The sequence below is a fragment of the Chinchilla lanigera genome, unplaced genomic scaffold (genome assembly GCF_000276665.1).
Source record: "Chinchilla lanigera isolate Chin_1 unplaced genomic scaffold, ChiLan1.0 scaffold00160, whole genome shotgun sequence".
Classification (NCBI taxonomy): domain Eukaryota; kingdom Metazoa; phylum Chordata; class Mammalia; order Rodentia; family Chinchillidae; genus Chinchilla; species Chinchilla lanigera.
Window position 1 is genome coordinate 699,325 of NW_004955561.1, and position 12,623 is coordinate 711,947.

At 46.9% G+C, this 12,623-nt stretch overlaps 1 protein-coding gene across 4 annotated transcripts in view; it reads right to left on the reverse strand.

Moving 5' to 3' along the window:
* Srgap3 (SLIT-ROBO Rho GTPase activating protein 3) overlaps positions 1-12,623 on the reverse strand; it is a 223,058-nt gene that overhangs the window by 87,173 nt on the left and 123,262 nt on the right. For all 4 annotated transcript variants that reach the window (XM_005413003.2, XM_005413001.2, XM_013509102.1 and 1 more), the window contains exon 3: positions 8,053-8,215. In XM_005413003.2, the coding sequence (XP_005413060.1) occupies positions 8,053-8,215 (163 nt within the window). The remainder of the gene's footprint in view (positions 1-8,052; positions 8,216-12,623) is intronic.

Here is a 12,623-nt window from a genome sequence, read left to right on the forward strand (position 1 = left end):
TCCTGCCTTAGTCTCCCGAGTGCTGGGATTACAGGTGTGCACCACCATGCCTGGCCTTGGACCTTGCTTTTTTCACTCAGTATTGTTTTCAAGTTTTATCCACAGTGATACTTGTCCATCTAGCTCCTTTATCTTCATTCTTGTATAATACCCTATTGTGTAACTCTCCATAGTTTGTTTAACCATTTCTTTGATCAACATTTATGTTATTCTTTTATTTCTCTACCACATACATCACTGCTGCAAATATTTTCATGCAAAACTGTGTGTGTGCAGCTATACTAGAATAGATTTAGGTATAGCCAGAATTGGAATCATTCGATTGCAGGGTCTAAAATTCTTCCTGCTCTGATACCAGATCCTGCTTAATTGTTCTCTGAAGGGACAGACCAATTTACAGGTTTCCCTGGAATATGTGAAAATATGTATGTTATGGTTTGTGTCTAGATGTCCCCCACAAGCTTCATGCAGTCATGGGGTGGGCTTCTAGGGTTTTCTGATTGATTCATGGTCCAGTGCTGAGATTATGGGTATGAATGTAGCCTGCATACAATATAAAGGAGGAAAAAAGACTTACTGCTGCTCCTCTCGTTCTGCTCTTGCTCCTTTTGCTGTTTTCCCTTGCAGTGAACTGTTTCCCTCTGCTGTGTGCCACTCTGCCTTGGAGCCTGCTGAGCGTGGACTGAAATCTCCACAAACTGTGAGCTAAACAAACCTTTCCTTCCTTAATTTTGGGTATCAGGTATTTTGTCTCAGCAATGAGAGAAAAGTAACCAAGACAATGTGAGAGAGAATATATAGAGAGCCTTCTTGTCAGCACGTAAGATAGTTTTGCCAACCCACTAGGAGTCAAAGTGTGTCTTACTTTGTTTTATTTACCTCTCCTAATTTTTAGTAAGTATGAGTATTTTTTCTCACATTTTTGGCCATTTAACTTTCATTTTTTGGGTGACTTGCCCATTTATATCTCTTACTTTTTTTTTTTTTTTTTTGGTATTGGGAATCAAACGCATGATCTCACTCTTGCCAGATAGCTGCTGTGCTGCTAAGCTATATCCCCAGCTTTCTTACCTATTTTTTTCTTTTTGGTTTTTTTCCAGTACTCTTACCTATTTTTCTATTGGGTTGTTTTCCTTTTTCTTATTAAGCTGGGAAACTACTTTTATATTATGGATATTAACCATTTATTAATTTTGTGCACACCAAATCTCTTCTCTTTCTATACACCCACTCATCTATCTAGTTATTGTATAGAAGTTGTATATAAATATTTACAGTTTTTACATGATGAAATTTATAAATATTTTCATATATGGGGTGTACTTTTAAAAATGTTTTCTTTAGGTAGCTTTTTCCTACCTCATGGTTTTAAATATAATTTACATTTTCTTCCAAAAAGCTTTGTTATTTACCTTTAGCACTTTCATATATATATAAAGTATATTTTTAGACTAATGTAGAGACTTTGTTTTTTTATATGAAAGAGTGCATGTGTGTGTGTGTGTTTATGATGTGTAGTGTATATACAAAATCAGCTTCTAAAAAATAAGAAATGGACAAACAAGTACTTAAATCAGCCAATCTACCAAATAGCCACCCTCTCCCTCTGATTCACAGTGCACCTCTGTTGTGCCCCATGACCTCTTGCATGGTGGCGGCTCTGTTCCCGGCTCTCTCTGTGCCATGGCTCAGTCATCTGCCATGCTCCAATGCTCCCTGTTTATTGACTATCACTTTAGATGAAGCCTGGAGGTTTGATAAAGCCAACGCCTTAACAAATTAAAAATATTCTTAACCTTATTTCTTTATTATGATGAAATAGTTAAAATTTAAAATGAGAAAGCCTTAGAGCAATTTTCAAAACTAAAAAAATAAAGTAATTCTGACTGGGTGCATGTGGCACATGGCTGTAATCCCAGCACTTGGGAGGCTAAGGCAGGAGGATCGCAGCAAGTTTGAGGCCAGCCTGGGCTACATAGCAAGCTCAAGGCCAATCTGAACTGCCTAGTGAGACCCTGTCAAAAAAAAAGTAATTCTGAATAATTCATGGCAAAGAAGAAATTATAACGGGAGCTATGAAATATTTATCCCTGAATGACAATGACAACATCACATATCAAAACTTCTTGGATGCAGCTAATCTGTAGCATCAGTGATGCTAATTTTCAATCATTCCTGTTTTCTAAAGTATGCATATAAATGACATCTTCTAATTGGATATGGCTGGCACACATTAATTTTTGTAAATTAATATTATAAACTGCCTTTTTTGTTGACCTCTTCAAGAGGAAGCATGATTTGCAGTTGGTGTTTGGCAAATGCCCTATATCAGACTATGGGAGTCCCTATTTATTCTTAATTTGCTAAGATATTTTGTTTTAAATGGTGAAAATCTGGAAGCATATCCTTTAAAACCTAAGGATACTTCTTTCCTCCACACTATACTAGTCAATAAAGAAAGAAACAGTGATAAAAGCTTATAAAAGGAGTAACAAGACCACCATCCTTTAGAAGTAATGAGTGCCTGGTTTCCCGAGCTTATTCTTACTTCCAATTCTTTGCTGAATCTGTGCACTCTGAATAAAACCTTTCTCCATCCCATCTCCAGCTCAAGTTTCACGACATCCCTTCTCAACACCCCAGTTATCCTAGTAGCAGTAAATCTTACTGATTTCCTCCCATGCGCCAAGTAGGCATTTTAGATCATTTTAAAATCTTGCAATAAGCACAGGAAAGAGGTGAAGCTCCACTGTGACACTGACAGACAGGGAATCAAGCCGAGCTCACAAGACGGATTTGCAAAGCAATGACGGAGCCAGAGTCCGGCACTAACCCCCACACTTGTGCTCGACTGCCCACTGCTCCACAGCATAGGACCCAGACTTTCCTACCCAAGGCCTCTGCCTTTCACCTCTCCCATGCTCTGCATCACCATGGAGGGCCCTGCCACACTCAGATCCCACCCAGAACCAGCAAGCATCTCCCCCAGGAAGCCTTGCCAACAGACACCCTTGTTCTCAGCCTTCTGTGACTCCCATGGTGGGAAGGCAGCTGGTCAAGCCCATGACCCTTCAGAGCCTGCCCACCTCTGACGACAATCAGCACAAGAACGGAAAGGCCCAGCCTCCTCACCACTCTCAGTGCAGCTCTGTAGGGCTGTGCCAGCCCCAGAAAACAGGAGAAGCCTTCCTCACAGCTGCCCACCACCCAGCTTCTCTGGGGGCATCTCCTGTACTTCCCCAGCAAGAGGCCCCAGGGGTGAGGCACCCTGATCCTTCAAGCCTCAATTACAACTTCTGCCTCCCCAACATCAAACCTTTCCCTGAGTTCTCCTCCTTCTGCTTGTCCCTCAGTGGTGACATCCACCCCTCCATGCTCCATCCCAATGAACAGCCCAGTGCTCTCACCTGTCTCACTTCCACCCCACAGCATGAGGTCCCTGAGGGAGGGCTCTGTGCCTAGTCCCTGTCTCAGTCTTCTGTGGCACCTGCCTCTATCACTGAGTGTGGGTTCTGGACTCAAGAGCAGCTGGATCCAAACACCAGCTCCCACCCTTACTAGCATCTATAAAATGGGATGGCAACAGCACCTTCCTCTTAGACTCAGAAAATTAAATGTACCCAGAATGCTTACCCAAGGGTACGGTGCACACTAAGCACTAATTGTTTGTTTGCTGTAACTGTTTATCTAATGCCATGCTGGCGTTAATGTATGTTTGTTAGATGAGTTGGGAATGCCTGCTGATGCTGGACTGAGCAGGCTCATCTCCATGGGAGACAATGGAGAAGGCGCCTCATCCCTTGGCAGTTTTCCCACTTTGTTCCCCTGGGCCTGTTCTGCCCTCATAGCTGGACCTTCCAGTGTGCAAACCCTCTCTCTCCTGCAAGCAAAACATGAAAAATAAACTTGGCTTTGAATCCAAGGCCACAGATGCTTTTGATCTCTGTTACAAAGAAAAGCAATTATTGGACACAAAAGCCCTGATTTATTTATGAAATGCAATGGACATCTTTGGGGCGGGAATGAGAAAAGTCACTCAAGACAAAGTCCTTGTGGCCACACAGTGAATGGCTGCTTTCAAACAGCCTCCCGAACGCCCTCTCCTCTCTGCAAAGAGTCTTTCCTCATTAGCGCTTCCTCCAGAATACCACAGCTTCCAGCAATCAAATTCACATCACGGCTGGGGCAAGTAATTAAATTCTGCAGGCATCAGAGCATAGAATAATGGATGGCTATTGTTAAGGACACTGAAGAAAATAGAATGAGGCTGAAAATGGAATGGGCTGCAATGCCCAGCCTCGGACACAGTCAGGGGTGGCAAGGGAGGGCGAGGGAGATGCACACAGAGCCTCCCACCTAGTCTAACACATGGGGCGGCAGATCACACTGGGCCACAAATCCAGACTGAGTTTGGGGCCAGATTCTGCACTCCAGATACAGGTCTCAGTTTACTCATCTGTCAGAAGGAGGTGGACTAGATAAGCCATTCTCTGCATGCAATCTCCACATAAGAGATGGAGGGGCACGAACAGCTCCCAGAAATTTGTTAGAAATGCAGATTTTCAGGCACTCCTGGACCTACTGAATTGGAAACCGCCAGTGGGATCCCAGGCCTCTGCCTTGAGCTAGCCACCCAGGTCATTCTGATGTGTCCTAGCCGGCACGCTATATTCTGAGCTGGCAAGACTGTCCTAGGATTCTCCAACTGCTTCTGAATATTAACTTCTGTGGGTCAGAGGAGACAGAGCTCGGTCAGGAAGGACAGCCAAGGAGGGGAGGGAATGCAGAGCCTCATCACAGGAGAAAACTGGGAAGGGAATCTTTCCTACCACCAGGAAAGACCACGATAAGTGGTCCTGACTTCTGTCTTCTGACAGCTGGCAAGGCTTCATGTGGATTCCACCTATGTGGCCCTCACGGCTGTGACTAGAAGGAACAGAAGCGCTGTAAGATTTCCTTTCAGCCTTGGGAGAACTTTCCATTGATCGTGGTTGTCTCAAAGGGAATGAGATGTTCCGAGGGGTAGTGAGCGCCCCCTGGTGAGGGACGTCTAGCAGAGGAAGGTGGATATCCCATTACTTATTTTCCCCTCTTGAAAGGGCGCTCCGCGTGTTCGTAGGGAAGCCCCTCCCCCAGGCTCGTGGAGTTGAATCTGTGTGTGGCTTCATGGGTGGCACGCTTCCCAGGCCAGCAGCTTGGAGCACCACATCTCACAGCCACAGGCAGGGCTTCAGGAGCAAGCACTCATGTGACCGTGCTGGGCCCATGAGAGCCTGGAACAAGCATTTCCGGGAAGAGGGACTTGAGGTGGGGAAGATGCGGGGCAGCTCCGGGCCGTCTGGTCAGCACAGGGATACAGAGTCACTTGAAAGCTCCCCTCAAAAGTGGAAACAGAAGAGTGGAGCAGAACTGTGGAGACTGGGCTCCGATAACATTCTTTGTGTCCCAGAAGCCAGGCTCATCCTGGAAGAGCTGGAAGGTTCCCTCTTCCCTTAAAGCAGCTGAGCTGGATTTCTGGTATCTGCAACTGGAAGAGCCCGGACCGCTCTTCATGGACCTAAGATCTCCGTTCCTTAGCCCAGACCTAAGATCTCCGTTCCACTTTGCTGTGGCTGACTTGAACCTCCTACTGAGAGGAAGGGCCACCTGCTTGGACTTCTGGGATGCAGGGCTATTTCTAGTCCTTGAACAGAGTCCCCTGTGCGAGGGGACATGGAGGACAAAGAAAAGATAGCTTGAAGCAGGCAGGCCAGCAGCCATCCAAACCCACACAGGGGCACATGCTAAAGATGCTTCTGCCCCTGCTCTGCACCACCTGCCCCAGCAGTGAGGCTTGGGAGCTAGGCGAGGAGCGGCACAGGGACCAGGAGGGTTTCCTTTCTCAGCTGGCTTTCCTTTAGTGGGCACCTCCTGGACACCAGGCCCATGCTGAACACTTGCTCTAGCACCTCTGCTGCTCAAAGCACCCCCAACACAGGTGTTACCATCTTCACTTCCCAGATGAGAATACGGAAGCTTGGCAAGACCTGCCCAGTGGTGGTCAGAGAGAGGCAGTTTAGAGACAAACTCCAAATTATCAAGTACACAACTGACAAGGGGCGAAAGCCCAAGGCATTCCCTTCTCCTGTAAGGAGGGGTGGTGGGGATCCTTGTCTGGTGACTGCAAGGGCCCGGGGCCTCTCATTACACATGGCAGGCTGGCCTCAGTCGCCAGGTTATATATAACTGACGTGACACAAAGGGGGCTACACCAGGCTCCGACCTGTCTCTCCTAGCCCACGGGGGCTGGGTCATTTCCTTTGTTCCACAGGCATAGGCCTGGTAACGAGCGGGCCGAGCTCAGCTGTGAACAGTTTTTCATTATTTTCCACCCTGTTAACCTCCATCACCAGTCAGGCTGCTGTCAGCCTAAATGAGAACTGAAAAGATTTATCTCACTTGTCCCAGGGCTCAGCTCAGGAAAAAGACCCTTCATTTCCTAACAGCCTGACAACCCTTTCTGTGGGAGTCACTCCCACCAGGGAGAAAAGCCATTCAGAAGCTGGGGTTGTTTAGGGACCAGGATTCCGGACCTGCAGCCCGCTGCCTCCCTTCCACTGGGCTTTGTACAGCACTGGGTGATTTTGTTTTGTTTTTGTTTTTGTTCTGGGAGGCACTGTGTATTTACCTTCCTAATTATGTTTGCTTATGCAAATATTAAACTTAGACCACATTTCATAAACACAGCCCCAGGAGGAGACCAGAAGTACATTATGTGGTAGGAAGAAATTAGCCTATGACTACCATTTTGCTATGGAAGTAATCTTCAAAGTAGACAACTCAAACCCATACCACGAGAGACGATTATACAGTATATCCAATCAGCTTGTCCCCTTCCCTGTGCTTCCAGCAATCCTCAGCCACCAAATCTCTCAAATTGGTAGCTAGAAGAGATGAGCTAGATTCTCTCAGTAATAACTGTCCCTCCCATTCATATGACCACAGCCAGCTTCCTCTGAGGGCTGTCAGGACTCCCCTCTGTCCTGTACTTGGTGACAACCCTATCTGCCTTCCCAACATCCCTGTGGATATTCCTATCCCCATTTCACAAGTAAGGAAACTGAGGCACAGAGAGTTCAAGTAACACACAGCTAATAAAAGATGAAACCAGAATTATGAATCTAAGTATTTAAGAAATCTACACCCAGAGGCCACACCCCAATATCTGGATAATGCCTCTCTCCTCCACACACTCCGTGTGTTTAACCTTTGCACTGCCCCTGGGGAAGAGTGACTTAAACTCCATTGGGTAGACAAAGGATGAAGCCCACAGAGGGTAAACGATAGGATTTTACAGAGGAGGTACACAGCACCTCAAGTGTGCAAGGTGCTATGTGAGGAGCTCCTGATACACAGCCTTCAGGGGACTTAAAAGGTGAAGGCCTTAACTGGGCACAGTGGCACAAGCCTGTAGTCCCAGCTATAGGAGGCTGAGGCAGGAAGACTACTGAAACCAGCCTGGGCAGCATAGCAAGACCTTGTCTCAAAAAACAGACAGAAATATATTTTTTGACAGGGAAAACTGTGTAATACAGTGTTACATACTTTGTGAGGTGATATAAGCAGGTAGTACTATCACATGATCTCATTTGAGAAAAATGCGTAAATACACTATGAAATGAATGAATTATAAGTACACAGAAAATATATTTGCATGTGTACATCTAAAGAAATACCTAGAACATTGAAGTGATTATTTTCAAATGACTGTATTTCTGGTAATTTTTTCATGTGTGCTTATCTCCCTTCTTCCAAGCCCCCTTCAGTGTGTGAGCACGGCTTGCCTAGCTAGGCAGAGGATGCGTTCTGGTGGAGGCAGCTGCAGCAGTGGCTGAGAACACTGTCTGCCAAGGCTTACCCAGAGCTCAAACCAGGGCTACAATCCCAGGTCCATCCGTCAACACTGCCCTCCCGGTCCCCTGTCCCCCCAGCCACATCCGCCAAGGCAGCAGAGAGTCACCACTCAAGCTTGGGGCAGAGGCCTGAGTCAGGCGAGGTGGCCTGCTTGCCTACCTTTTTGAAGAGTCTGATGACATCCTCGCTGATCTGGGAGAGGCGGACAATGACATTGTTCATGAAGATGTCATTGAGCGTGGCATGGTCTCGGCTCTCTCGCCGGGTCTGATGCAGGACCAGATACCAACAGTTCACTGGTGACAGAAGGTATTGGTCCTTCCTGTGGAAACCGAGACAGCTCAGACTGGCTCCTCGACAACTGTCATCACGTTTACATAGTCACCAACCTCTGCCCTTCATCCCTCACCACACCCCTTCGGGTCACTTTGATTATAAGTCATTAAGAGCTAAAGTGACCCTCTCTAGTTCAGAGCAGCACTGGGCCAGAACCTGGCCAGGTCTATGACTTTAAATCCTGGGTCACCTTCTTCTGCCTCAGAAGTAGTGGTTGCTGTAAGTGCCTCCACTTCTGGGGCTAAGGAGTGCTCAGCCAATTGTATTTGAAATAATTGTATGATTTATACAAGCATGCATAGGGAAGAACAACAAATGGACACTTCCCCTGCCCTTTCCTGTCTCCCCGACCTCTGAGTGCCTCTTTATCCTTCCCAGGAGTCTCTTGGCTCATGGAAACAAAAGTCTTGTGTTCTTTAGGAGGCCTTGTGGGGGTTCAGGTTCTATATTTTCAGGGAGGGGTCAGGTTAAGGATTGATAAATTCTTAGCAAGCTGTAGCTGGGCATTGTGCTAAAACCGGAGCTCTGAAAGTGCTCCTGGGCAGCACCAGTGCCCTTTGGCAACTTGTTAGAAATGCACATTCTCCAGTCCCTGCAGGATCAGATACCTTGTGGCTGGGTCCAGCCTTCCGGGTTGTAGCAAGCCCTCCAGGGCATCCCTAGGCACTCACATCTGAGAACCACCAATCTACATATCTTCTGCTTCCCAAACAAATGAAGCAGATGATCCATATCTTGAACGTAGTGTACCAAGGGCCCCTCTGTTGGCCTCAGAAGAGGGCTCTTGTACCCTATTCTCCAGGGCAGCAGAGGGAAGAGCAACTAGAAACCAAAACCCATTCAAGCTAGTGTTCCTATCTTGCCACATGGAGTAACTGTGCAAGAGTTCTTGTCCTCCACCCTGAATGTGTCTCTCACTCCACTTTCTAGTGCGGAAAAAGATATGGGAAAGGTAGGCTGTAGGAGAGAGGCTCCCTGAGGACTCCAGGGTCCCCTAGGCCTGCCCTGCCTGCCCCTGTCTGGAATGGAGCCACCCTAGGCACTGGCCAAGGTCACTGTCTCAAGAAATATAGCCTCTGAGACCAGAGTTCTTGACGAGGGTGACTCAACTGACTTCCAGGACGACTGCACCCTCTTCCTAGAGCCAAGTGCAAGTGCAGGGGGTGCTGCCCCCTCCTTACCTTCCCTCTAACTGCTGAGCCTTGGAAAGGTAGGTCAGGGCCCACTTGACCTCCAGGTACTTCTCATTCTGTTACCAAATGGGCTAAGAACTTGTCTAGACAGCAGGAATTTGAGCAAAGGGAATTCCATTTAGATGTGGGGTGGATGTTCTGGGAACTGTCTCAGGAAAGGGGAGGACGATAAAACATTTAGACATGCTGCTGTGGGAGAGAGAAACAGACTTCTCTTTTGCTTGGTTCTTGGAAAGAGTGAGAATACGGAAGCTCAACCCAGCCAGAGTCCCTGTGTGTTTGCTCTGGCAGGTTCTGGGTTTTGCTGTGGACACCCACACGAGATGGGACATAGAGCTCCCTGGGAGGGGCTCACTGCCAGCTGGCTGTGGCAGAAGAGAGGTAGACAGGAGGCAGCAGTCCACAGCAGGGAGTGCACAGGCACGGTTTGGCAGGAGCAGCCACGGCAGTCACCATGTTCCTTCCTCCCTTGCTCTCTGTGTCATCACCTAGTCCCACGGGTTTTCACCCCAGGTTCTTTCCCATGGGGACAATCGCACATGCTGTTCCCATCCCCTGGAGTGTGCCAACCCTCTCCTCCCCTGGCCGACAGCTCCCTCCCCTTCTGTAGGTACACTGTAAATGATACCTAAAGCAGCAGTTCCCAAGGTGTGGCTCCTGGCCTGCCATCTTGGCATCACCTGGAACCTGCTAGGAATGCAAGTTGTCAGGGGTGCTGCAGCCTAGCACCTGTGTATAACTGCCCTCCAAGTGATTCTGATGTACACACACGTTTGAAAACTTCTGAGCTACAGTTTGGATCTGGAGTGTTCACTGTGTATGCAATTGGGAGGTGGTAGGGCCTTTAAGAGGTGGAGCCTCTTCAGATCTTTGGGGGCATGGTCAGACTCAGTCCCTGCTTGCTGTTTCCACTTCCTGGCCATGAAGTGAGTGGCTTTGCTACACCATGTGCTCATGGCATAATGTGCTGCTGCCTACAATCGGACTAAAAGCAACAATTTACCCTGGCATGGACTGCAACCTACAGAACTCTAAGCCAAATGAACCTTTCCTCTTTGTAGGTTGATCACCTTGTGTATTTGTTATAGTGAAGGAAAGCTGATAAATACATTCTTCCTTTAGTTTCCAACCCCCATCCCTCACCCTCAGGAGAGGTCTTTGAGAGCAGGGATTGTTCCTGTTGTAGACATCTCATCCAGTTGCCAGCAACATGGCTACCACATAGCAGATGCTGTGGAAGAGAGGCCCATGGGAAAGTCATATTTTTGCTAGGTCTTGAGGATGATTGGGAATTTTTCCAAATGATCAAGGGGAGAGAGAGGCAGGAGTTGTAGGTGCCAGGATGTGTGGGTACAAACATAGTGAAGTACCTCAGGCCCAGGGGAGCTAGAATTCTGACCATACTAGTGTTACACATGAGGTTGGGAGGACAGAGTAAGGCCTTGATTGTCATGGTCACAGAATGCCAGGCTAAGGGGCTGGAACTTTATCTTGCGGGCCACATACTTCCAAAACCTGACCTGCACAATATAATCACAGGGGAACTTCTAAGAACCACCAAGACCAACTGAGTCAAAATGTCCAGAGGTAGAGCTTGGACTGGTATTTTAAAATACTCTTTGGGAGATTCTAATGGGTAACCAGAGTTAAGAACACCTGCTCTAGAGAGTGCAAAGTCACAGACATTATTTAAGCAGAGGTATTGTAACCACCACTGCAAAATTAAACTTTAAAATTTAGATTTTGTTTTCTTCTAGGGATAAGCAATTTCTCTAAACTTCCTCCTACTAAGCAAGTAACCAGCCCCCTCCCCTTCTCAGCCCAGCAATGATAGTACATGCAGATGCTGACACCAGGTGGCCACAGGAAAGAGGAAGAGGAGCTGGAGATGGCTGGAATGGCACAGCAGGTGTGGCGATCTGAAGCCCTCTTTCTGCTCCCCTCCACGCTGTCCCTTATTGTAAAAGACTTTGGCCACCTATACATGGCGAGATGGTGATCTGAGGAAAATGGGCCCCTCCATCTCCTCTGAGCTAGCTTTGAATGCATCTTTTTTTCCTGTTTACCAAAATAGATGGCCTCCTTTGATTTGGTCAGTGGTTAGCAGATGAACCCGAGTGTAGGAACCCGAGCACTGGATCTCAGGCAATAGGAGAGGGGTGCTGACAGGAACGAAGACGACCTACAAGGGGAGAGTTGGGTGTGGTGGTACACATCTGTGATCCCGGCACTCTTAAGGGACTGAGGCAGGACGATGTGAGTTCAAGCCCAGCCTACACAACTTAATGAGACTCTGTCTCAAAATAAAAAGTAAAAAAGGGATGGGGATGTGTCTCAATGAATAGGGTCTGGGTTCAATCCATAGTACCACAAAAACAAAAATGATTGAAGATACCACCATGTATTACAGCAGCCACTGATATTTTCCTACTAATCTGTCCATAACTCTGTAATGTTTGTATTGTTCCTATGCTATTTCGTAAATAGATGTATGTTTATTACTGTGTATTCCCTACAATAACCATTGAGAATAGTCGATGATTATTCAGTTGGTCACTCATGTATAGCTCTATTTATTTTCTTTAGAAACCACTTTGAAGATACCAAAGTACAGTACAACAACCATTGATAATCACCTGCCACTTTTGTCTGTAACTCACTATTATTTGTCTATTTGTTTTCCTGAGAAACTATCTTGAAGATAACAATATGTAAAACAGCAACCATTGATAATTTCCTACCGCTTTGTCTATAATTTGGTAAGCCCCCCTACTCCTATGTTATCCTCCTTTTACTCTTTAAAATAAAAAATAAAAAAACAAAAACAAAATTGAAAAACTAAAGGGGAGAAATAGGTTTGGGCAGCAAGTAGTTTGTCCTTCCTGTTTCTTACTGCCTCCTGGGGGTCGGGTAGAAGGAATAAAGGAGAGATGAGGTGATTGAGCTCTTACCTAAACTGCTCTTGGGCTTAGTCCAACCTGGAATGCAAGAACTGAATAGCACAGGGGAGTTCAATGGGCAAAACTGATGGAAGTGGCAGCCAGAGGTGAGCTCAGAGGGAAGGGGAAAGACAAGAGATCGTCAAGAGGCTCAGAAATGCTGGGACGCAGTGTGGGGGCCATCAGTTAGGTCAGCTGGCCAGAGAAGCATGGTGAGAGGAAGGGCAGAAAAAACAGCGGTTTCCTTATCAGAGATGTGGGC